The 25,661-nt window shown below is 57.2% G+C and overlaps 2 protein-coding genes and 1 long non-coding RNA gene across 3 annotated transcripts in view; 2 read left to right on the plus strand and 1 right to left on the minus strand.

Moving 5' to 3' along the window:
* CPSF1 (cleavage and polyadenylation specific factor 1) overlaps nucleotides 1–1,402 on the plus strand; it is a gene marked incomplete at its 5' end in the record, with an annotated part of 64,796 nt that extends 63,394 nt beyond the window's left edge. Inside the window, one exon of the mRNA XM_066570116.1 lies at nucleotides 253–1,402. Within this exon, the coding sequence (XP_066426213.1) occupies nucleotides 253–300 (48 nt within the window). The remainder of the gene's footprint in view (nucleotides 1–252) is intronic.
* Nucleotides 1,403–2,199: 797 nt separating this feature from the next.
* On the minus strand, nucleotides 2,200–24,918 carry ADCK5 (aarF domain containing kinase 5). The gene is made up of 12 exons (XM_066570122.1): nucleotides 24,846–24,918; nucleotides 22,736–22,936; nucleotides 20,873–21,013; nucleotides 20,385–20,498; nucleotides 18,791–18,922; nucleotides 17,265–17,348; nucleotides 15,116–15,197; nucleotides 13,198–13,276; nucleotides 12,000–12,091; nucleotides 8,982–9,300; nucleotides 6,786–6,887; nucleotides 2,200–5,923 (listed from the first exon to the last, which is right to left on the minus strand). Exons 2-12 carry the CDS (start codon nucleotides 22,910–22,912, stop codon nucleotides 5,818–5,820), a joined length of 1,428 nt encoding a protein of 475 aa, XP_066426219.1. The 5' UTR covers nucleotides 22,913–22,936; nucleotides 24,846–24,918; the 3' UTR covers nucleotides 2,200–5,817.
* On the plus strand, nucleotides 18,285–18,922 carry LOC136569769 (uncharacterized). Its single transcript, XR_010785457.1, has 4 exons — nucleotides 18,285–18,346; nucleotides 18,383–18,477; nucleotides 18,561–18,730; nucleotides 18,781–18,922. It is a non-coding gene; the product is annotated as an uncharacterized lncRNA (long non-coding RNA).
* Nucleotides 24,919–25,661: the final 743 nt, after the last annotated feature.

A 25,661-nucleotide genomic window follows, 5' to 3' on the forward strand; every position in this document is an offset into this window, starting at 1 on the left:
GGTGAATTTTGGGGCAGGTGAGGTTGTCCAGGTGAGGTTGGACAGGTTCATTTTGGGACAGGTGAATTTTGCCCAGGTGAGTTTGAGGTGAATTTTGGAACAGGTGAGGTTGTCCAGGTGAGGTTCAGGTGAATTTTTGGTGCATTTTGGGGCAGGTGAGGTTCAGGTGAGGTTCAGGTGCATTTTGGGGCAGGTGAATTTTGGGTGAATTTTGCCCAGGTGAGCCCCTGACCTCTCTCCCCTCCCCCACAGATCCTGGACGACCTCCTGGAGATCGACCGAGTCACCGCCCACTTCTGAGGGACCCAAAATACCCCAAAATCACCCCAAAATCACCCAAAATACCCCAAAATACCCCCAAAATCACCCCAAAATACCCAAAAATCACCCCAAAATACCCCCAAAATACCCCAAAATACCCCCAAAATCACCCCAAAATACCCAAAAATCACCCCAAAATACCCCCAAAATACCCCAAAATACCCCAAAATCACCCAAAAATCACCCAAAATACCCCCCGAAAATCCCCTCCCCCCCCCGAAAAACAAAAATCCCAAAATTTCCCTCAAAAAGTTCCTAAAACCCCCAAAAAAATCCCCAAAAAAAATCACCCAAAAATTTTTTTACAAAACCCCTCAAAATTTCCCCCAAATCCCCAAATTTTGCTACAAATCCCCAAGGAAAAAAAACCAAAAAAACCAAAAATTTCTAAAAATAAAAAAAAACCTCCCAAAATTTTTTTTAAATTCCCCAAAATCCCCCCCAAAAAATCCCCAAAATATCCCCTAAAAACCTCCCAATTTCCCCAAATTTTGCTACAAATCCCCAAGAAAAATAAAATAAAAATCCAAAAAAATCCCCAAAAAGGAAAAAAATTTCTCCCTAAAAATCCCCCACAGAAATCCCCCCAAAATCCCCCAAAATTTTTTTTTAAAAATCCCAAAAATTGCCCCCAAAAATTCCCCAAAAGAAAAAAAAACCCCAAAAACTCCCTAAAATACCCGAAAATTATTACAAAAAAAAAAAACCAAAAAATTTTTATAAAACCTTCCAAAATTTCCTAAAAAAAATTCCCCAAAATCCCCAAATTTTGCTACAAATCCCCAAGGAAAAAAAATCCCCAAAAATTTCCAATAATTTAAAAAAAAAACCTCCCAAATTTTTTTTTAAATTCCCCAAAATCCCCCCCAAAAAATCCCCAAAATATCCCCTAAAAACCCCCCAAAATCCCCAAATTTTGCTACAAATCCCCCCAAAAATTCCCAAAAAAATCCCCAAAAAACCCCAAATTTCACCACCAATCCCAAAAAAGGTCCTCAAAAAATCCCCAAAATTCCCCAAAATCCCCAAAAAATCCCAAACCTGCCCAAAATCCCCTTTTGTAATAAAACACAATTTTCCACTCTGGTTTTGAGATTTATTGGGGGAAATTGGGGGGGGGGGTTGAGGTAATTTTGGGGGGTTTGGGGTAATTTTGGGGCTTTTGGGGTTCACAGTGCCTTGGGGTTGTTCACAGTGAATTTTTGGGGAGGGGGTTTTGGGATTTTTGGTATTTTTGGGGGATTTTGGGGAGATTTTTTGGGGTTTTTTTCAGGTATTTTTGGGGCTGTTTTTCTCTTTTCCGGCTGCTTTTTTGGGGTATTTTTCCTTTTTTTTGGGGGTATTTTTCCTTTTTTTGGGGTATTTTTCCTTTTTTTTGGGGTATTTTTCCTTTTTTGGGGTGTATTTTTCCTTTTTTTGGGGTATTTTTCCTTTTTTTGGGGGTATTTTTCCTTTTTTTGGGGGGTATTTTTCCTTTTTTGGGTATTTTTCCTTTTTTTGGGGTATTTTTCCTTTTTTTTGGGGTATTTTTCCTTTTTTGGGCTGTTTTTCCTTTTTTGGGCTGTTTTTCACCCAATTTTGGGAGGTTTTTTTGTTTATTTTCGTGGGGGTTTTGGGTGTTTTGTGATTTTCTGGTTTTCAGGTGTTTTCAGGGGGGTTCAGATGGTTTTTTTCTGGGTTTTTGGGCTGAATTTCGGCTCTTTTGGGGTATTTGGGGTAATTTTGGGTATTTCCAATAATTCTGGAAACAATTTTGGCTGTTTCCGGCTGGGTTTTGGGTTTTTCAGGTATTTTCAGGTGTTTTTTCTGTTTCTGGCTGGTTTGGGGACATTTTTTTGCTCTTTTGGGTTTTTCCAGCTCTTTTCAGATCTTTTCCAGTTTTGTTTTTTTTTTTTTTTTTTTTTTGTGGTTTTCAGATTATTTTTCTGCTTTTTTGGCTGAATTTTGGTTCTTTTTTGGGTATTTTGGCTCTTTCTGGCTGTTTTTCAGGTATTTTCAGGTGGTTTTTACTGTTTCTGGCCGATTTTTGGGTGCTTTTCTGCTGGTTTGGGTGTTTCCAGCTGGTTTTAGGCCATTTTTACCTTTTCCAGCTGAATTTTGGGGCATTTTTGGCTGTTTCTTGCCCTTTCCCAGGTATTCCCAGGTGCTTTTGGGGAATTCTCAGATGATTTTCCCGGTGTTTTTCCAGCTGAATTTTGGGGTTTTTGAGGTATTTTTGGGAGTTTCCGGCCGTTTTTGCCGTTTTTCAGGTATTTCGGGTGTTTTTACCGTTTCTGGCTGATTTAGGGGGGATTTTTTCCCGTTTTGGGCATTTCCAGCTGTTTTCAGGCGGTTTCTGGGCGTCTCCGGCTGCTTTTTGGGGCATTTCGGGTGTTTCCAGCTCATTCTGGGCCATTTTCAGGCGTTCCTGGCCACGGTTTTGGGTGGTTTCCGCTGGGTTTTGGTGTTTCCGGTTGGTTTTCAGGTGTTCTCAATTCTTTCCAGACGATTTTGGGCTATTTTGGGGTGTTTCAGCTGATTTTTGGGGTATTTTGGGGTGTTTCAGCTGATTTTTGGGGTATTTTCGGGTATTTTGAGGTGTTTCAGCTGATTTTTGGGCTATTTTGGGGTGTTTCAGCTGATTTTTAGGGTATTTTCGGGTGTTTCAGCTGATTTTTGGGGTATTTTCGGGTATTTTGGGGTGTTTCAGCTGATTTTTGGGGTATTTTCGGGTGTTTCAGCTGATTTTTGGGCTATTTTGGGGTGTTTCAGCTGATTTTTAGGGTATTTTCGGGTGTTTCAGCTGATTTTTGGGGTATTTTCGGGTATTTTGGGGGGTTTCAGCTGATTTTTGGAGTATTTTGGGGTGTTTCAGCTGATTTTTAGGGTATTTTCGGGTGTTTCAGCTGATTTTTGGGGTATTTTCGGGTATTTTGGGGTGTTTCAGCTGATTTTTGGGGCTATTTTGGGGTGTTTCAGCTGATTTTTAGGGTATTTTCGGGTGTTTCAGCTGATTTTTGGGGTATTTTCGGGTATTTTGGGGTGTTTCAGCTGATTTTTGGGGCTATTTTGGGGTGTTTCCAACCAGTTTTGGGAGATTTTTGGGGTGTCTCCGGTTGTTTTTTCAGGTGTTCCCAGCTGATTTTTGGGGTATTTGAGTTGTTCCCATCCCATTTTTAGGACATTTTCAGCATTCCCAGCCCGTTTTTGGGGTATTTCAGCCGTTCCCAGCCCGTTTTTGGGGTATTTTCGGTGCTTTTGGGTGTTTCTGGTTGTTTTCCAGATGTTCCCAGGTGTTTCCAGCCAATCTTGGGGTCTTTTGGGCATTCCCAGCCGGTTTTTGGGGTATTTTGGGGTCGTTTCGAGTGTTTCCTGTGGTTTTTCACACATTCTCAGCATTCCCAGCCCATTTTTGGGGTGTTTTCAGGTGTTCCCAGCCGATTTTTGGGCTATTTTGGGGCATTTCCAGCCGATTTTGGGTTATTTTTGATGTTCTCCGCTGGTTTTCGGGGCATTCTGGCCGTTCCCAGCTGATTTTGGGCTATTTCAGCTCTTTCTGGTTCTTTTTCGGATGCTCTCAGGTGTTCCCAGCCGACTTTTGGGTATTTTTGGGTGTTTCCCAGCCGGGTTTTGGGATATTTTGGGTGATTCCAGCCAATTTTGTGGGATTTTGGTTGTTCCCATCCAATTTTCGTGGCACTTTTCGCTTTTTCCAGCCAGGTTTTGGGGCATTTTCGGGCGTTTCCAACCCAGCCTTTGGGATTTTCAGCATTCCCAGCCCATTTTGGGGATATTTTCCGCATTTCCATCCCATTTTTGTGGTGGTTTTTCGTTGTTTTGGGTCTCTTTGTTTTTCAGCTTTTCTCAGGCGTTCCCACCCAATTTTTGGGGCATTTTCAGCATTCCCAGACCATTTTTGGGATACCTTCAGGTGTTCCCAGCCAATTTTGTAATATTTCTGAATATTCCCAGCCCATTTTTGGGACATTTTCAGCATTCCTGGCCTGTTTTGTAGACGTTTCCATCCAATTTTTGGGGCATTTTCAGCACTCCCAGGTGGTTTTGGGGGGTGTTTCAGGTGTTCCCAGCCCATTTTTTGGGTATTTTGGCTGTTCCAATCCAATTTTTGGGGTATTTTCAGCATTCCCAGACCATTTTTGGTGTTCCCAGTCGGTTTTTCTGGTATTTTGGGGGATTTTTTTGATGCTTTTGGGTTTTTCTGGTTGTTTTTCAGATATTCTCAGGTGTTCCCAGCCCATTTTTGGGGTATTTTCAGCATTCCCAGCCGATTTTGGGGTATTCCAATCCAAGTTCTGGGATATTTTCAGGTGTTCCCATCCTATTTTTTGGGGCATTCCCATTCAGCATTCCCAGCCGTTTTTGGACTATTTTCACCATTCCCAGCCATTTTTTGGGGGTATTTTTAGCATTCCAAGCCGTTTTTGGGGGGTATTTTCAGCATTCCCGGGCTGTTTCTGGGGTATTTCAGCCGTTTTTGGGGTATTTCCAGCTGGTTTTGGGGGTATTTTCAGCATTCCCGGGCTGTTTTGGGGGTGTTTCAACCGTTTTTGGGGTATTTCAGCATTCCTGGGCTGTTTCTGGGGTTATTTCAGCCGTTTTTTGGGTTATTTCAGCCGTTTTTGGGCTGTTTCCAGCCATTTTTAGAGTATTTCAGCATTCCCGGGCTGTTTCTGGGGTATTTCAGCCGTTTTTTGGGTTATTTCAGGCGTTTTTGGGGTATTTTCAGCATTCCCGGGCTGGTTTTGGGGTGTTTCAGCCGTTTTTGGGGTATTTCAGCATTCCCGGGCTGTTTCTGGGGTTGTTTCAGCCATTTTTGGGGTATTTCAGCCGTTTTTGGGGTATTTTCAGCATTCCCGGGCTGTTTCTGGGGTATTTCAGCCGTTTTCGGGGTATTTTCAGCATTCCCGGGCTGTTTTGGGTTATTTCAGCCGTTTTCGGGGTATTTTCAGCATTCCCGGGCTGTTTCTGGGGTATTTCAGCCGTTTTTGGGGTATTTCAGCATTCCCGGGCTGTTTCTGGGTTATTTCAGCCGTTTTTGGGGTATTTTCGGCATTCCCGGGTTGTTTCTGGGGTATTTCAGCCGTTTTTTGGGTTATTTCAGGCGTTTTTGGGGTATTTTCAGCATTCCCGGGCTGGTTTCGGGGTGTTTCAGCCGTTTTTGGGGTATTTCAGCATTCCCGGGCTGTTTCTGGGGTATTTCAGGCGTTTTTGGGCTATTTTCAGCATTCCCGGGCTGGTTTTGGGTGTTTCAGCCGTTTTTGGGGTATTTTCAGCATTCCCGGGCTGTTTCTGGGGTATTTCAGGCGTTTTTGGGCTATTTTCAGCATTCCCGGGCTGGTTTTGGGTGTTTCAGCCGTTTTCGGGGTATTTTCAGCATTCCCGGGCTGTTTCTGGGTTATTTCAGCCGTTTTTGGGTTATTTCAGCCGTTTTTTGGGTTATTTCAGCCGTTTTCGGGGTGTTTCAGCCGTTTCCGGGCTGTGTTTGTGGCGCCCCCGTCAGGCTCGGAGCAGGTGCTGCAGGTGCTCCCCCAGCGGCAGCGCCCCCCAGCGGCTCAGCAGCCGCAGCGCAGCCGCCGCCACCCGGAACCGGAGCCACTCCAGCCTGGGGGAGGGGACGGGGGGGTCACCGGGGGGTCACCGGGACCTGGGGGGGGGCACAGGGACCTGAGGGGGTCACACACACCTGGGGGGGGTCACAGACACCTGGGGGGGGGTCACACACACCTGGGGGGGGTCACAGACACCTGGGGGGGGGTCACACACACCTGGGGGGGTCACAGGGACCTGGAGGGGTCACAGACACCTGGGGGGGGTCACACACACCTGGGGGGGGTCACACACACCTGGGAGGGGTCACAGGGACCTGGGGGGGGTCACAGGGACCTGGAGGGGTCACAGACACCTGGGGGGGGTCACAGACACCTGGGGGGGACAGCTGAGGTCACCTGGGGGAGTCACCTGGGGGGGGTCACACACACCTGGGGAGGGGACAGGTGAGGTCACCTGAGGGGGTCACCCGGACCTGGGGGGACAGGTGGGGTCACAAGGGATGGGAGTCACACTCACACCTGGGGGGGTCACACACACCTGGGGAGGGGACAGCTGAGGTCACCTGGGGGTCACACACACCCCCCCCACACCTGAGCCCCTCCCCCACCCCTGAGTTCCCCCACACACCTGAGCCCCTCCCCCACATGAGAACCCCCCCCCCCCGAGCCCCCTTATCTGAGCCCCTCCCCCACACCTGAGCCCCTCCCTCCCCCTTACCCGAGCCCCTCCCCCTCCCACTTAAGCCCCTCCCCCACACCTGAGCCCCTCCCCCTCACCTGAGCCCCTCCCCCCTCACCTCATCCCTCCCAAACACACCTGAGCCCCCCTTACCTGAACCCCTCCCCCTCCCACTTAAGCCCCTCCCACCTCAGCCCCTCCCCCCGTGCCCCTCCCCCCGTGCCCCTCCCCCTCACCTGAGCGCCAGCTCGAACCTGAGCCTCTCCCAGCCCAGGTGCAGCCGCTGCCGCAGGGACCCCCCGGGACCCCCCCGGAGGCGGCTCCAGCTGCGAACGGCGCTGGGGGAGGGGCAAAGGGGTCACCTGGGGACACCTGAGTGACCCCAACACCCCCCAGAGCTCACCTGGGCACACCTGAGTGACCCCTGACAGCACCCAGGGCTCACCTGGGGACACCTGAGTGACCCCAACACCCCCCAATGGGAACCTGAGTGACCCCAACACCCCCCAGAGCTCACCTGGGGACACCTGAGTGACCCCTGACAGCACCCAGGGCTCACCTGGGGACACCTGAGTGACCCCAACACCCCCAATGGGAACCTGGGGACACCTGGGTGACCCCAACACCCCCCAATGGGAACCTGGGGACACCTGGGTGACCCCCGACACCACCCAGGGCTCACCTGAGTGACCCCAACACCTCCCAGAGGTCACCTGAGCACACCTGGGCACACCTGTCACACACATACACAGACACAGACACACCTGGGCACACCTGGGCACATCTGGGCACACCTGGGACACACATACACACACACAGACACACCTGGGCACACCTGTCACCCACATTTACACACACAGACTCACAGACACACCTGGGCACACCTGGGCACACCTGTGCACACCTGTCACACACATTCACACAAAGACACACCTGGGCTCACCTGTCACACACATACACAGACACACCTGGGCTCACCTGGGCACACCTGTCACACACACACACAGACACACCTGTGCACACCTGTCACACACACACAGACACACCTGGGCACACCTGTCACACACATTTACACACACAGACACACCTGGGCTCACCTGTGCACACCTGTCACACACACACAGACACACCTGGGCACACCTGTCACACACATTTACACACACAGACACACCTGGGCTCACCTGTGCACACCTGTCACACACACACAGACACACCTGGGCACACCTGTCACACACATTTACACACACAGACACACCTGGGCTCACCTGTGCACACCTGTCACACACACACAGACACACCTGGGCACACCTGTCACCCACATTCACACACACAGACACACCAGTGCACACCTGTGCACACCTGTCACACACAGACACACCTGTGCACACCTGTCACACACACACAGACACACCTGTGCACACCTGTCACCCACATTCACACACACAGACACACCTGGGCACACCTGTGCACACCTGTCACACACACACAGACACACCTGTGCACACCTGTCACACACATTTACACACACAGACACACCTGGGCACACCTGTCACACACACACACCTGTGCACACCTGTCACCCACATTCACACACAGACACACCTGTGCACACCTGAGCACACCTGTCACCCACACACAGACACACCTGTGCACACCTGTCACACACATTTACACACACAGACACACCTGTGCACACCTGTCACACACAGACACACCTGTGCACACCTGTCACACACATTTACACACACAGACTCACAGACACACCTGGGCTCACCTGTGCACACCTGTCACCCACATTCACACACAGACACACCTGAGCACACCTGTCACACACATTTACACACAGACACACCTGTGTACACCTGTGCACACCTGTCACCCACATTTACACACACAGACACACCTGGGCACACCTGTCACACACATTCACACACACAGACACACCTGGACACACCTGGGCACACCTGTGCACACCTGTCACCCACATTTACACACACAGACACACCTGTGCACACCTGTCACACACAGACACACCTGTGCACACCTGTCACCCACATTCACACACACAGACACACCAGTGCACACCTGTCACCCACATTTACACACACAGACACACCTGTGCACACGTGTGCACACCTGTCACACACATTCACACACACAGACACACCAGTGCACACCTGTCACACACATTCACACACACACACAGACACACCAGTGCACACCTGTCACACACATTCATACACACAGACACACCTGGGCACACCTGTGCACACCTGTCACACACATTCACACACACAGACACACCTGGACACACCTGGGCACACCTGTGCACACCTGTCACACACATTCACACACACACACAGACACACCTGTGCACACCTGTCCCCCACACTCCCACAGCCCCCCCCGTGTCGCTCCGGGCGCTGTCTCACCTGCGGGCCATGATGCCGTACCTGTCCGCAGGTGCGCCCAGCGCGCCGTGCACGCTGCGGACGGTGTTGATGTTGCGGAACACGAGCAGCATGGGGCGGGGCAGCGCGCGCAGCACCTGCACCATGTGCGGGAAGCGCCGCGCCGCCATGCTCTGCATGTAGCCCCGCTCCTCGGCGCTCAGGTGCCCCTCGGGCGCGCCCCGCAGCGCCGGCGGCGCCTCCAGGTGCGGCCCCGCCAGGTGAGAGCCGGGCGGGCCCAGCAGGCGCGAGCGGCGGCTCAGGGGGCGCTGCAGCAGCATCTCCGAGAAGAGCAGGTAGTCTGGGGGCGCAGGTGAGCGCAGGTGAGCTCCAGAGCCCCTGCTGAGCCCCAGGTGTACCCAGGTGACCTCCAGATGTTCACAGGTAACCCCCAGGTAACCCCAGGTAACCCCAGGTGTCCCCCAGCTGTGCCCAGGTAACCCCAGGTGTCCCCCAGGTAACCCCAGCTGTGCCCAGGTAACCCCAGGTGTCCCCCAGCTGTGCCCAGGTAACCCCCAGGTGTCCCCCAGGTAACCCCAGCTGTGCCCAGGTAACCCCCAGGTGTCCCCCAGCTGTGCCCAGGTAACCCCCAGGTAACCCCCAGGTAACCCCAGCTGTGCCCAGGTAACCCCAGGTGATCCCCAGGTAACCCCAACTGTGCCCAGGTAACCCCCAGGTAACCCCAGGTAACCCCCAGGTGTCCCCCAGGTAACCCCAGGTGTCCCCCAGCTGTGCCCAGGTAACTCCCAGGTAACCCCAGGTGTCCCCCAGCTGTGCCCAGGTAACCCCCAGGTGATCCTCAGGTGATCCCAGATAAGCTCAGGTGCCCCCCAGGTAATGCCAAGTGTGCCCAGGTACCTCCAGGTGAAGCCCAGGTATCCCCAGGTGCCCTCAGGTGTCCCCCAGGTGATCCTCAGGTGATCCCACGTGACCCCAGATACCCCCAGGTAACCCTCAGGTGCCCCCACGGTGTTCCCCAGGTAACTCCAGGAACCTCCCAGGTAACCCCAGGTGTCCCCCAGGTGTGCCCCAGGTACCCCCAGGTAACTCCAGGTGCCCCCCAGGTAGCCCCAAGGTGCCCCCCAGGTGTCCCCAGGTGTCCCCAGGTAACCCAAGGTGCCCCCCAGGTGTCCCCAGGTGTCCCCAGGTAACCCCAGGTGTCCCCAGGTAACTCCAGGTGTCCCCCAGGTGTCCCCCAGGTAACTCCAGGTGCCCCCAGGTAACCCCAGGTAACCCCAGGTGTCCCCCAGGTGTCCCCCAGGTAACCCCAGGTGTGCCCAGGTGCCCCCAGGTAACCCCAGGTAACCCCAGGTGTCCCCCAGGTAACCCCAGGTAACTCCAGGTGCCCCCAGGTGTGCCCAGGTGCCCCCAGGTAACCCCAGGTAACCCCAGGTATCCCCCAGGTAACCCCAGGTAACCCCAGGTGTCCCCCAGGTGTCCCCAGGTAACGCCCCACATTTTGGGGTCCCCTCCCCCCATTTTTATAGGTCCCCCCCCTCCATTTTTGGGATTATTTTGGGATTATTTAGGGCCCTTTTTTGGGGTCCCTCACGGATATTTTGGGGTCCCCACACCCAATTTTTTGGGTGATTTTGGGGTCCCATTTTGGGGTCTCATTTTTGGAGTCCCTCAGGGTTATTTTGGGGTCATTTCGGGGGTTTTGGGGTCCATTTTTGGGGTAATTTTGGGGTCCAACACGCCCCATTTTTTGTGGGTTATTTTGGGGTCCCTCAGGGATATTTTGGGGTTATTTTGGGGTTATTTAGGCTCCATTTTTGGGGTTATTTAGGGTCCATTTTGGGGGATATTTTTGGGGTTATTTGGGGTCCATTTTTGGGGTTATTTGGGGTTATTTAGGGTCCATTTTTGGGGTTATTTTGGGGTTATTTAGGGTCCATTTTTGGGGTTATTTTGGGGCTATTTTGGGTCCATTTCTGGAGTTATTTTGGGGTTATTTTGGGTCCATTTTTGGGGTTATTTTGGGGTTATTTAGGGTCCATTTTTGGGGTTATTTTGGGGTTATTTAGGATCCATTTTTGGGGTTATTTAGGGTCCATTTTGGGGATATTTTTGGGGTTATTTGGGGTCCATTTTTGGGGTTATTTTGGGGCTATTTTGGGTCCATTTTTGGGGTTATTTTGGGGTTACTTAGGATCCATTTTTGGGGTTATTTTGGGGTTATTTAGGGTCCATTTTTGGGGTTATTTCTGGGTTTGTTTGGAGTTATTTCGGGTCCATTCTTGGGGTTATTTTTGGGTTTCTTTGGGGTCATTTCGGGTCCATTTTTGGGGTTATTTCGGGGTCCCCCGTACCCTGCACCCCGAGCTCCTGGGCCCGGTCCCTCAGGGGTATTTTGGGGATATTTTGGGGTTATTTTGGGGATACTTTGGGGATACTTTGGGGATACTTTGGGGATATTTTGGGGATACTTTGGGGATACTTTGGGGATATTTTGGGGATATTTGGGCTCCGTTTTTGGGGTGTCTCCGTACCCTGCACCCCGAGCTCCTGGGCCCGGTCCCTCAGGGATATTTTGGGGATATTTTGGGGATATTTTGGGGTCAGTTTTTGGGGATATTTTGGGGTCAGTTTTTGGGGATATTTTGGGGATATTTTGGGGATACTTTGGGGATATTTTGGGTCAGTTTTTTCGGGTGTCTCCGTACCCTGCACCCCGAGCTCCTGGGCCCGGTCCCTCAGGGATATTTTGGGGATATTTTGGGGATATTTTGGGGATATTTTGGGGTCAGTTTTTGGGGATATTTTGGGGATACTTTGGGGATACTTTGGGGATATTTTGGCTCCGTTTTTGGGGTGTCTCCGTACCCTGCACCCCGAGCTCCTGGGCCCGGTCCCTCAGGGATATTTTGGGGATATTTTGGGGATATTTTGGGGTCAGTTTTTGGGGATATTTTGGGGTCAGTTTTTGGGGATATTTTGGGGATATTTTGGGGGATACTTTGGGGATATTTTGGGTCAGTTTTTGGGGTGTCTCCGTACCCTGCACCCCGAGCTCCTGGGCCCGGTCCCTCATGCCCTCGTGGTCCCGCACCACGATCGCTCTCCAGAGCCCGCACAGCGACACCCGGTCCCTGCGGGGGGGGGGGGACGACACAGGAGATTTTGGGGTCCCTCGGGGGTTTTGGGGACCCCCACCCCAAATTTGGGTTCCCCCCAGATTTGGGGACCCTCCAGATTCGGGGTTTTCCTCCCTGGCTTTGGATTTGTGCCCCCCATCAAATTTTGGGATTTCCCCCTTTATTTTGGGGTCCCCCCGCAGGGGTTTTGGGGACCCCCCCCCTGCATTTGGGGACTCCCCGAAATTTGGGGTTCTCCTCACTGATTTTGGGGTTTCCTCTCTGACTTTGGGGTTTTCCCCCAAATTTGGGATTTCCCCCTTTAATTTAGGGAGCCCCCAGAGGTTTTGGGGACCCCCTGGATTTGGGGATTTCCTCCCTGGATTTGGGGATTTCCCCCCAATTTTGGGATTCCCCCCTTTATTTTGGGGACCCCACCGAGGTTTTGGGGATCCCCCCAAATTTGGAGACCCCCACCCTAAGCTGGGGACCCCTTTGAATATGGGGACCCCTGGATTTGGGATTTTCCTTCCAGCTTTGGGGTTTCTCCCCAATTTTGGGATTTCCCCCTTCATTTTGGGGACCCCAGTTTTGGGAATTCCCCCCCTTTTCTGGGCTCTCCCCGGTTTTTTTTGGGGTCCCCCCTGGTAATTTTGGGTTTTCCCAGAAATTCTGGGGCTCCCCCAAAGACTTTTGGGGTCCCCCTGGAAATTTTGGGGTTCCCTCCCAGTTTCGGGGTTCCCCAGGGGATTTGGGATTTCCCCCCAATTTTGGGGTTCCCAGGTAGTTCTGGGGTCCCCCCGCTGGTTTTGGCCTCCCCCTGAAATTTCGGGGTTCCCCCACTTTGAGGATTTCCCCCCATTTTTTGGGCCGATTTTGGGCTCTCCCCCGGGTTTTTTGTGCCCCCCCCATTTTTGGGGTGCTCAGTTCAGTTTTGGGGTCCCCCTGGGCAGTTTTAGGGTCCCCCCCCCAATTTTTGGGGTCCCCCGCTCATTTTGGGCCCATTTTTGTGGGGTTTTTGTGCCCCCCCCTCCCTTCCCGGGTCAGTTTTTTGCCCCCCCCCCCATTTTTGGGGTGCCCTCGGTGTTTCGGGGTGCCCGGGGTCAGTTTTGGGGTCCCACCTCTCGCTCAGGGTCTCGTAGAGGCCGTGGTCCAGCAGCACCAGCTGTGCCCGCCCGTCGGGGCCGCGCCGCACCAGGACTGGGGGGATGTGGGGGGACCCCGGGTTTGGGGACCCCCGCCCCATTTAGGGACCCCCCCCGGATTTGGGGGGAGCCCCCTCCTCTCTAATTCTGGGGTCCCTCCGTTTTTGGGGTCCCCACTATTTTAGAGACCCCTCCTCATTTCGCAGGGCCATCCCCATCCCCTCATTTCGGGGTCCCCCCAAATTTTTAGATTTCCCAATCCCCGGCTTTGGGTTTCCCTCCCAATTTTGGGCCCCCAATTTCGAGGTTCCCCCCCCTAATTTTGGGGTCCCCCTCCAAATTTTGGGGTCCCACCCCAATTTTGAGACCCCCCCCCCGAAAATTCGGGGTTTTCCCTCCAATTTGAGGATTTCCACCCCCACTTTTGGGGTTCCCCCTTCAATTTTGGGCTCCCCCCTAATTTTGGGGTCCCTCTCTAAGTTTTGGGGTCCCCCCCCCGTTTTGGGATTTCTCCCCTCGCTTTTGGGGTCCCCCCCCCAAATTTTGGGGTCCGCCACCCAATTTTGGGACCCCCCCCCAATTTTAGGGTCCCCTCTTAATTTCGGGGTCCCCCCCAAATGTTGGGGTCCCTTTAGTTTGGGGATTTCCCCCCTTGGTTTTTGGGTCTCCCCCCCGAATTTTGGGATCCCCCCCGTTTTGGGATTTCCTCCCTCACTTTTGGGGGTCCCGCCCCTTCCTAATTATGGGGTCCCCCCTCATTCTGGAGTCCCCCAATTTTGGGGTGCCCCCCATTTTTGCGACTTCTCCCCCTTATTTTCAGATCCCCCCAAATTTGGGGATTTCCCCCCCTCGCTTTTGGGATCCCCCGCCCATTTTGGGGTCCCAATTTTGGGATCCCCTCTAATTTTAGGGTCCCCCCCTAATTTTGGGGTCCGAATTTTAGGATCCCCCCTAAATTTTGAGGTCCACCCTCCCAATTTTGTGGCCCCAGTTTTGGGGTCCCCATTTTAGGGTCCCCCTGCAAATTTTGGGGTCCCATTCCAAATTTTAGGGCCTCAATTTTGGGGTCCCCCTCCCAATTTTGGGGTCCAAATTTTAGGGTCCCCCCGCAAATTTTGGGGTCCCCCTCCCGGTTTTTGGGGTTCCCGATTTTGGCGTTCCACATTTTGGGGTCCCCCCTGGTTTTGGGGTTCCCGATTTTGGGGTCCCCCCGGTTTTTGGGGTCCCAATTTTGGGGTCCCCCCCGGTTTTAGGGTTCCCGATTTTGGGGTCCTCTCGGTTTTTGGGCTTCCCAATTTTGGGGTCCCCCCCGGTTTTAGGGTTCCCGATTTTGGGGTTCCCCCGATTTTGGGGTTCCCAATTTTGGGGTCCCCCCGGTTTTGGGGTTCCCAGTTTTGGGACTCCTCCTGGTTTTGGGGTTCCCCCTGGTTTCGGGGTCCCCCTGGGTTTTGGGGTCCCCGGTTTTGGGGTTCCCAGTTTTAGGGTTCCCCCCGGGTTTTGGGGTTCCCCCTGGGTTTTGGGGTCCCCCCCGGGGTTTTGGGGTCCCCCCTGGGTTTTGGGGTTCCCGATTTTGGGGTCCCCCCGGTTTTGGGGTCCCCCCTGGGTTTTGGGGTTCCCGGGTTTTGGGGTTCCCCCCTGGGTTTTAGGTCCCCCCTGGGTTTTGGGGTTCCCGGTTTTGGGGTCCCCCCGGTTTTTGGGGTACCCCCCGGGTTTTGGGGTTCCCCCCTGGGTTTTAGGTCCCCCCGGTTTTTGGGGTCCCCCCCGGGCTTTGGGGTCCCCCCCGGTTTTTGGGGTTCCCCCGGTTTTGGGGTCCCCCCCGGGTTTTGGGGTCCCCCCGGTTTTTGGGGTACCCCCCTGGTTTTGGGGTTCCCCCCGGGTTTTGGGGTTCCCGTACCGTTGCCCGGGTGCGGATCCGCGTGGATGAAGCCGGTGTAGAAAATCTGCTCGGCAAAAACCTGGATCAGCTTCTCTGCGGTCTGGGGGGGATTTAGGGGATTTAGGAACCCCAAAAATTGACAAAAGTGGCCCCAAAAATCCCCTGGGTCAGCTTCTCTGCGGTCTGGGGGGATTTGGGGAATTTAGAAACCCCAAAAACCCCAAAAATCCTCCCAAAAACCCCCTGGATCAGCTTCTCTGCAGTCTGGGGGGGAAATTAGGGGATTTAGGAACCCCAAAAAACCCGAAAATCCTCTGGGACCCCCCCCAGACACTCCCAAATCCGCCCCAGGATCCCCAAAGTGAGATCAAGGACCCCGAGCTCCTAAATCCCCTTGGTCATTGTTTGTCCCCAAGGCGGGGGGGGATAGGGACACCCGGGATCCCCCAAATCCCCTGGGACCCCCCCCCAAATTAGGGGATTTAGGAACCCCCAAGAACCCCAAAAACCACCCCAAAAATCCCCTGGATCAAACCCTGGGACCTCCCCAAATGTCCCCAGGCACCCCCAGATGCCCCCTCTGGGTGTCCCTAAATCCCCTCGGCCCCGGGTTGGTCACTGGCGTCTCTCAGTCCCAGCCCCGTGGCTCGGATGCCCTGGGAACCCCTGGGGACACCCCAAATCCCCCTCTGGGCGTCCCTAAATCCCCTCAGCCCCCCCTGGGGACACCCCCAAATCCCTTGGGATGTTCCCCAATCCCCTGGGACGTTCCCCAATCCCCCGGGTTTGTCACTGACGTCTCTCAGCCCCAGCCCCATGGCTCAGGTGTCCCTGGGTGTCCCCAAATCCCCCCGGGTGTTCCCCAATCCCCTGGGACGTTCCCCAATCCCCTCGGCCCCAGGTTTGTCACTGACGTCTCTCAGCCCCAGCCCCATGGCGCGGATGCCCTGGGTGTCCCCAATCCCCCCGGATGTTCCCCAAACCCCCCCGGATGTCCCCAAACCCCCTGGGATGTTCCCCAATCCCCTGGGACGTTCCCCAGTCCCCCGGGTTGGTCACTGACGTCTCTGAGGCCCAGCCCCATGGCTCAGGTGTCCCTGGGATGTTCCCCAATCCCCCCGGATGTTCCCCAATCCCCTGGGACGTTCCCCAATCCCCCGGGTTTGTCACTGACGTCTCTCAGCCCCAGCCCCATGGCTCAGGTGTCCCTGGGTGTCCCCAGTCCCCCCGGATGTTCCCCAATCCCCTGGGACGTTCCCCAATCCCCTCGGCCCCAGGTTTGTCACTGACGTCTCTCAGCCCCAGCCCCATGGCGCGGATGCCCTGGGTGTCCCCAATCCCCCCGGATGTTCCCCAAACCCCCCCGGATGTCCCCAAACCCCCTGGGATGTTCCCCAATCCCCTGGGACGTTCCCCAGTCCCCCGGGTTGGTCACTGACGTCTCTGAGGCCCAGCCCCATGGCTCAGGTGTCCCTGGGATGTTCCCCAATCCCCCCGGATGTTCCCCAATCCCCTGGGACGTTCCCCAATCCCCCGGGTTTGTCACTGACGTCTCTCAGCCCCAGCCCCATGGCTCAGGTGTCCCTGGGTGTCCCCAGTCCCCCCGGATGTTCCCCAATCCCCTGGGACGTTCCCCAATCCCCTCGGCCCCAGGTTTGTCACTGACGTCTCTCAGGCCCAGCCCCATGGTGCAGATGCCCTCGGTGTCCCCAATCCCCCCTCGGTGTCCCCAATCCCCCCTCGGTGTCCCCAAACCCCCCCGGATGTCCCCAAACCCCCTGGGATGTTCCCCAATCCCCTGGGACGTTCCCCAATCCCCTGGGACGTTCCCCAGTCCCCCGGGTTGGTCACTGACGTCTCTCAGCCCCAGCCCCATGGCTCAGGTGTCCCTGGGTGTCCCCAAATCCCCCTGGGATGTTCCCCAATCCCTTGGGATGTTCCCCAATCCCTTGGGACATTCCCCAGTCCCCCGGGTTGGTCACGGACGTCTCTCAGGCCCAGCCCCATGGTGCAGATGCCCTCGGTGTCCCCAATCCCCCCTCGGTGTCCCCAAACCCCCCCGGATGTCCCCAACCCCCTGGGATGTTCCCCTGGGATGTTCCCCAATCCCCTGGGACGTTCCCCAATCCCCTGGGACGTTCCCCAGTCCCCCGGGTTGGTCACGGACGTCTCTCAGGCCCAGCCCCATGGCGCGGATGCCGTCGATGTTGGTGATCTTGCAGCCCTCGCAGAAATCGGCCGTGAGAACGCGCTGGGGACAGACGGACAGACGGGATAGATGGACAGACGGACAGGGGACACAATGGGGACAGACAGAGGGACAGACAGGGGACGGACAGACAGGGGACACAATGGGGACAGACATGGGGACAGAGAGACAGGGGACGGACGGATGGGGGACAGACAGAGGGACAGGGGACAGACAGGGGACACACGGGGGACAGGGGGGACAGGGATGGGGACAGGGATAGGGACAGTGGGGACAGACAGGGGACAATGGGGACAACGGGGACAGGGAGGGGACAATGGGGACAATGGGGACAACGGGGACAGGGAGGGGACAATGGGGACAATGGGGACAGTGGGGACAGCGACAGGGGACAGGGATGTCACAGGGGACGGGGAATAGGGACAAGGATGGGGACAGTGGGGACAATGGGGACACACAGGGGACAGGGGGGACAGGGATGGGACAGGGATGGGGACAGGGGTGGGGACACGGAGGGGACAGTGGGGACAGTGGGGGCAGGGAGGGGACAATGGGGACACCAGAGCAGGCACACGAGGGCACGGAGGGGGGAGGGGACAGGTGACACAGGTGCCATTCCAGGTGACCCCAGCCCAGCCCTGGCCCCCTCCCGCTGCCACCGCCCGCTCCTCCTGTCCCCAGCGCTGCCACCGGCCTGCAGTGTCCCCAGGTATGTCCCCAGGTGTGTCCCCAGGTGTATCCCAAGTGTGCCCCAGGTGTGTCCCCAGGTGTGTCCCCAGGTGTGCCCAGGTGTGCCCAGGTGTGTCCCCAGGTGTGTCCCAAGTGTGCCCAGCTGTCCCTAGGTGTGCCCAGCTGTGTCTGTGGCTATCCCCAGGTGTATCCCAGGTGTGTGCCCAGGTGTGTCTGTGGGTATCCCCAGGTGTGTGCCCAGGTGTGTGCCCAGGTGTGTGCCCAGGTGTGTTCCCAGCTGTGCCCAGCTGTGCCCAGGTGTGTGCCGACCTTGCTGCAGTGTCCCCAGGTGTATCCCAGGTGTATCCCAGGTGTATCCCAGGTGTGTCCCCAGGTGTGTCCCCCAGGTGTGTGCCCACCTTGCTGCAGTGTCCCCAGGTGTCCCCAGGTGTATCCCAGGTGTATCCCCAGGTGTGTGCCCACCTTGCTGCAGTGTCCCCAGGTGTCCCCAGGTGTATCCCAGGTGTGCCCACCTTGCTGCAGTGTCCCCAGGTGTATCCCAGGTGTCCCCAGGTGTGTCCCCAGGTGTATCCCAGGTGTCCCCAGGTGTATCCCAGGTGTGTGCCCACCTTGCTGCAGTGTCCCCAGGTGTCCCCAGGTGTATCCCAGGTGTCCCCAGGTGTATCCCAGGTGTGTGCCCACCTTGCTGCAGTGTCCCCAGGTGTATCCCAGGTGTCCCCAGGTGTATCCCAGGTGTGTGCCCACCTTGCTGCAGTGTCCCCAGGTGTATCCCAGGTGTCCCCAGGTGTGCCCACCTTGCTGCAGTGTCCCCAGTGCACCCGTGGCACCGTCACCCCCCGCAGGTGCCCCAGGTCTCTCCCGCAGCGCTCGGAGTTCCGCGCCTCGTTCTCGAAATCCAGCTCCAGCGCCAGCGTGCCCTTCAGCTCCTGCAGGTGTGACACAGGTGACAGGTGAGACAGGTGTGACACAGGTGTGACAGTGACAGCTCCAGCGCCAGCGTGCCCTTCAGCTCCTGCAGGTAAGGGACAGGTGTGACACAGGTGTGACAGTGACAGCTCCAGCGCCAGCGTGCCCTTCAGCTCCTGCAGGTGTGACACAGGTGAGGGACAGGTGTGACACAGGTGTGACAGTGACAGCTCCAGCGCCAGCGTGCCCTTCAGCTCCTGCAGGTGTGACACAGGTGAGGGACAGGTGTGACACAGGTGTGACAATGACAGCTCCAGCGCCAGCGTGCCCTTCAGCTCCTGCAGGTGTGACACAGGTGAGGGACAGGTGTGACACAGGTGTGACAGTGACAGCTCCAGCGCCAGCGTGCCCTTCAGCTCCTGCAGGTGTGACACAGGTGAGGGACAGGTGAGGGACACAGGTGAGGGACAGGTGAGGGACAGGTGAGTGACACAGGTGAGTGACACTGGTGACAGCTCCAGCGCCAGCGTGCCCTTCAGCTCATGTGCAGGTAAGGGACAGGTGTGACACAGGTGTGACAGGTGTGACAGGTGTGACAGTGACAGCTCCAGCGCCAGCATGCCCTTCAGCTCCTGGGGACAGGTAACACAGGTGTGACAGGTGTGACACAGGTGTGACACAGATGTGACACAGGTGTGACACAGGTGTGACAGGTGTGGCACAGGTGTGACAGTGACAGCTCCAGCGCCAGCGTGCCCTTCAGCTCCTGCAGGTGAGGGACAGGTGAGGGACAGAGGCAGTGTGCCCTTCAGCTCCTGGGGACAGGTGAGACAGGTGAGTGACACAGGTGTGACAGGTGTGACAACTCCAGAGCCACTGTGCCCTTCAGCTCCTGTGCAGGTAACACAGGTGAGTGACAAGTGTGACAGGTGTGACAGGTGAGTGACACAGGTGTGTGACGGTGACAGCGTGCCCTTCAGCTCCTACAGGTGAGACAGGTGTGACAGAGAGACAGCTCCAGGGCCAGGGTGGCCTTCAGCTCCTGCGCAGGTGTGGGACAGGTGTGACACATGTGAGTGGGACAGGTGAGTGACACAGGTGTGACACAGGTGTGTGACAGTGACAGCGTCCTAGCACAAAGTCAGGGTGCATGAACTGCATGGAGCAGTGGGACAGGGCAGTGCCCAGGTGTGCCCAGGTGTGCCCAGGTGTATCTCAGGTGTATCCCAGCTGTCCCCAGGTGTATCCCAGCTGTCCCCAGGTGTGCCCAGGTGTATCTCAGGTGTATCCCAGCTGTCCCCAGGTGTCCCCAGGTGTATCCCAGCTGTCCCCAGGTGTCCCCAGGTGTGTCCCAGGTGTCCCCAGCTGTCCCCAGCTGTGCCCAGGTGTGTCCCAGCTGTCCCCAGGTGTATCCCAGCTGTCCCCAGGTGTGTCCCAGGTGTATCCCAGGTGTCCCCAGCTGTCCCCAGGTGTGCCCCTCACCTGCAGCACCCAGCCCAGGGCGAAGTCGGGGTGCATGAACTCCACCAGGCGCAGCAGCAGCTCCAGGGTCCTCATGTCGCCCTCGAAGCGATCGCGCAGGTCCAGGTACTGCACCTGGGCAGGGGGCGGGGTCACCTGGGCGGGGCCACACACTGACCCCGCCCATCACCCAAGTGTGCCCCAGGTGTGTCCCAGGTGTGTCCCCAGGTGTGTCCCAGGTGTGTCCCAGCTGTCCCCAGGTGTGTCCCCAGGTGTCCCCAGGTGTGTCCCAGGTGTGTCCCAGCTGTCCCCAAGTGTGTCCCAGGTGTGTCCCCAGGTGTGTCCCAAGTGTTCCCAGGTGTCCCCAGGTGTGTTCCAGGTGTATCCCAGGTGTGTCCCAGCTGTGTCCCAGGTGTGTCCCAGGTGTCCCCAGGTGTGTCCCCAGGTGTCCCCAGGTGTGTTCCAGGTGTATCCCAAGTGTCCCCAGGTGTGTCCCAGGTGTGTCCCACCTTGACGGCCACCGGGGTCCCGTCGGGCAGGGTCGCCCGGTGCACCTGGGCCAGGCTGGCGGCCGCCACGGGCTCGTAGTCGAAGTCACGGAACATTCCGGAAGGCGTGGTCTGGAAATCCTCCAGGAACAGCTCGTCCACCTGGCACAGGTGAGGGACAGGTGAGGGACAGGTGAGGGGACGAGTGAGAGGACGAGTGAGAGGACATTGGGGACACATCAGGGACAGGTGAGACAGGTGAGGGAACAACGGGGACAGGTGTGAGATATTTGGGACACAGGTGAGGGGCAGGTGAAGGGACATTGGGGACAGGTGAGAGGGAACAGGTGAGGGACAGGTGAGGGACACTGGGGACAGGTGAGGGGACACCGGGGACAGGTGAGGGACAGGTGAGGGACACTGGGGACAGGTGAGGGGACACCTGGCACAGGTGAGGGACAGGTGAGGGACAGGTGAGGGGACGAGTGAGAGGACATTGGGGACACATCAGGGACAGGTGAGACAGGTGAGGGAACAACGGGGACAGGTGTGAGATATTTGGGACACAGGTGAGGGGCAGGTGAAGGGACATTGGGGACAGGTGAGAGGGGACAGGTGAGGGACAGGTGAGGGACACTGGGGACAGGTGAGGGGACACCGGGGACAGGTGAGGGATAGGTGAGGGACAGGTGAGGGGCACTGGGGACATTGGGGACAGGTGATGGACAGGTGAGGGGCACAGGGGACAGGTGAGGGGCACTGGGGACATTGGGGACAGGTGAGGGACAGGTGAGGGACACCAGGGACAGGTGAGGGGCACTGGGGACATTGGGGACAGGTGAGGGACAGGTGAGAGACACCGGGGACAGGTGAGGGGCACTGGGGACATTGGGGACAGGTGAGGGACAGGTGAGGGGCACTGGGGACATTGGGGACAGGTGATGGACAGGTGAGGGGCACCGGGGACAGGTGAGGGACACTGGGTACAGGTGAGGGACAGGTGAGGGACAGGTGAGGGACAGGTGAGGGGCACTGGGGACCCTCTCCCCCTGTTGTGTCCTCCCCAAGCCCAAGGTCCCGCATTGTCCCCGCGCCACCGCCCCGCCTGTCCCTGTGTGTTCCCAATGTCCCCTCGGTCACCAAATGCCACCAAATGCCACCAAATGTCCCCCACGGTGTCCCCAGTGCCCCCCAATGTCCCAAATACCCCCAAGTGTCCCCAATGTCCTCGATCCCCGCAATGTCCCCGATGTCCCCAATGTCCCCCCAGTGTCCCCCCAGTGTCCCCCCAGTGTCCCCAATCCCCAATGTCTCCAATTCCCCCAAATGTCCCCCCAATCCCCCCATGTCCCCACTGTCCCCACTGTCCCCCCAGTGTCCCCCAATTCTCCCCAATGTCCCTGATGTCCCCATTGTCCCCCCGATGTCCCCATTGTCCCCATTGTCCCCAATGTCCCCAATTCCCCCCAGTGTCCCCAATGTCCCCCTGTCCCCTCAGTGTCCCTGATGTCCCCAATGTCCCCAATCCCCGCAATCCCCCCCTGTGTCCCCAATATCCCCACTGTCCCCAATGCCTCAAATCCCCCGATGTCCCCCCAATGTCCCCATGTCCCCACTGTCCCCAATCCCCCCAATGTCCCCATGTCCCCAGTGTCCCCAGTCGCCGCAATCCCCCCGATGTCCCTGATGTCCCCAATGTCCCCATGTCCCCACTGTCCCCAATCCCCGCAATCCCCCCCTGTGTCCCCGATGTCCCCGATGTCCCCGATGTCCCCATGTCCCCATGTCCCCAATGTCCCCAATCCCCGCAATCCCCCCGATGTCCCCGCAATCCCCCCGATGTCCCCGATGTCCCCGATGTCCCCGATGCCGTGTCCCCGTCACCTCGCGGTGCCCGCGGGGGCTGGCGCTGTCCTCCAGGGGCCGCAGGGTCATTGTCACCTCGGGGGGCAGCAGGTGGTCGAAGGCGCAGAGCCCCTGGCCCAGCTTCACGTAGAGGCCCCCGTTGGAGAGCGCCCCCTGCAGGAGGCGCTGCCCCGCGCGGCGGTGGCACAGCGACATGGCCGACAGGTACGCGGGGCTGGCCTAGGACAGGTGTGTGACAGGTGTGTGACAGGTGTGTGACACACAGAGCGACATGGCCGACAGGTACGCGGGGCTGGCCTAGGTGTGACAGGCAGGTGTGACAGGTGTGACACACAGAGCGACATGGCCGACAGGTACGCGGGGCTGGCCTAGGACAGGTGTGTGACAGGTGTGTGACAGGTGTGTGACACACACAGCGACATGGCCGACAGGTACGCGGGGCTGGCCTGGGGGGACAGACAGGTGTGACAGGTGTGACAGGTGTGTGACAGGTGTGTGACACACACAGCGACATGGCCGACAGGTACGCGGGGCTGGCCTAGGACAGGTGTGACAGACAGGTGTGACAGGTGTGTGACAGGTGTGACACACACAGCGACATGGCCGACAGGTACGCGGGGCTGGCCTGGGACAGGGGACACAGGTGTGTGACAGGTGTGTGACAGGTGTGACACACACAGCGACACGGCCGACAGGTACGCGGGGCTGGCCTAGGTGTGACAGACAGGTGTGACAGGTGTGTGACACACAGAGCGACATGGCCGACAGGTACGCGGGGCTGGCCTGGGGAGACAGACAGGTGTGTGACAGGTGTGTGACAGGTGTGTGACACACACAGCGACATGGCCGACAGGTACGCGGGGCTGGCCTAGGACAGGTGTGACAGGTGTGACAGGTGTGTGACACACAGAGCGACATGGCCGACAGGTACGCGGGGCTGGCCTGGGACAGGGGACAGGGGACAGGTGTGTGACAGGTGTGACACACACAGTGACATGGCCAACAGGTATGCGGGGCTGGCCTAGGTGTGACAGACAGGTGTGACAGGTGTGTGACAGGTGTGTGACACACACAGTGACATGGCTGACAGGTACGCGGGGCTGGCCTAGGTGTGACAGACAGGTGTGACAGGTGTGACAGGTGTGACAGGTGGGACAGGTGTGACAGGTGTGACAGGTGTGACAGGTGTGACAGGTGTGTGACAGGTGTGACACACACAGCGACATGGCCGACAGGTACGCGGGGCTGGCCTGGGGGGACAGACAGGTGTGACAGGTGTGACAGGTGTGTGACACACACAGCAACACGGCCGACAGGTACGCGGGGCTGGCCTGGGACAGGGGACAGGTGTGACAGGTGTGTGACACAGGTGTGACATAGGTGTGCGACAGGTGTGTGACAGGTGGGACAGGTGTGACAGGTGCGTGACACACACAGGTGTGACAAAGGTGTGTGACAGGTGTGACAGGTGTGTGACAGGCGTGACACACACAGGGACATGGCCGACAGGTACGCGGGGCTGTCCTAGGGGTGACATAGGTGTGCGACAGGTGTGTGACACCTGTGTGACAGTGTGTGACAGGTGTGACAGTGGTGACAGGTGTGTGACACACTCAGGTGTGACAGGTGTGTGACACAGGTGTGACAGTGGTGACAGGTGTGTGACACAGGTGTGACATCCCCAACAAGTGTCCCCAACTTCTCGGACACCCCCAACCCCCCCAAACCCCCAAATCCCCCCCAAATTCCCCCCAAATCCCCCCAAATCCCCCCCAATCCCCCCGGACTCCCCAATTTCCCCCAAATCCCCCCCAAATCTCCTCCAAATTCCCTCAAACGTCCCCAGAATCCACCCAGGACCCCCCAAATCCCCAAAATCCCCTCAGAAGCCCCCTGGGACCCCCCAGTTCCCCCCAAATTCTCGAAATCCCTTCCAATCCCCCCCCCCCCAAATCCCCCTGGGACCACCCCAAAATCCCCCCCAGAACCCCCCAAATTCCCCCCAAATCCCCCCCAATCCCCCCAATCTCCCCTCAATCCCTCCCAAATCTTTCCTGGGACCCCCCAGATTCCCCCCAAATCCCCCCAGGACCCCCCAAATCCCCCCAGGACCCCCCAATTTCCCCACCTGGTCGAGCCCCCTCAGCTCCACCTTCGTGGTCCACCAATAATCGAGGGAGATGTGGAGCCCCACCGAGAGGGACCTGGGGGGAAACGGGGGTCAGGGGGACCCCAAAAGGGACCCCAGACCCACCGGGGACCCCCCTGAACCCCCTGAGCCCCAAAAACCCCCTGGGACCCCCCCAAAAACCCCAAAATTTCCCGGAACCCCCCCAGAGACACCCCCCAGACCCCCCCAGTTCTGGGCACCAGGGGGACCCCAAAAGGGACCCCAGACCCACCTGGGACCCCCTAAAATCCCCCAAAAGCCCCTGGGACCCCAAAAACCCCCGAAATTCCCTCAAATCTATTCTGAGCCCCCCCCCCCCCAAATTCCCTCAAATTCCCCCCCCACACCCCAAATCCCCCCCAAATCCCCCCCAAGCCCCCCCTAAATCCACTCTGAGCCCCCCCCAGAACCCCCCCAAACCCCCAGGACCCCCCCAAACCCCCTCTGGACCCCCCTAAACCCCCTCAGGACCCCCCCATATTCCCCCAAATCCCCCCTGGACCCCCCCAACCCCCTCCAGAGCCCCCCAAATCCCCCCAGGTCCCCCCCAGATCTACTCTGAGACCCCCAAATCCCCCCCAGGACACCCCAAACCCCCCCCGGATCCCCCCCAAATTCCCTCTGGACCCCCCCCCCCCCAAACCCCTCCAAATTCTTTCAACCCCCCCTAAAATGCCCCCAAATTCCCCTTGGACCACCCCAACCCCCCCCCCAAGACCCCCCAAACTTCCCCAGGACCCCTCCCAAAGCCCCTCAGGGCCCCCCAAACCCCCC

The sequence above is a fragment of the Molothrus aeneus genome, unplaced genomic scaffold (assembly GCF_037042795.1).
Source record: "Molothrus aeneus isolate 106 unplaced genomic scaffold, BPBGC_Maene_1.0 scaffold_208, whole genome shotgun sequence".
In the NCBI taxonomy this organism is placed as follows: Eukaryota; Metazoa; Chordata; class Aves; order Passeriformes; family Icteridae; genus Molothrus; species Molothrus aeneus.

Excerpts from the sequence above, each read along its gene's own strand:
- ADCK5 (XM_066570122.1), bottom strand. The coding sequence starts at position 22,912 with ATGTCGCTGTGCCACCGCCGCGCGGGGCAGCGCCTCCTGCAGGGGGCG. Across the intron at positions 20,499-20,872 it reads GGACCCCGGTGGCCGTCAAG|GTGCAGTACCTGGACCTGCG; the intron begins GTGGGACACACC and ends CCCCCTGCCCAG. Across the intron at positions 18,923-20,384 it reads CCCTGGGCTGGGTGCTGCAG|GAGCTGAAGGGCACGCTGGC; the intron begins GTGAGGGGCACA and ends TCACACCTGCAG.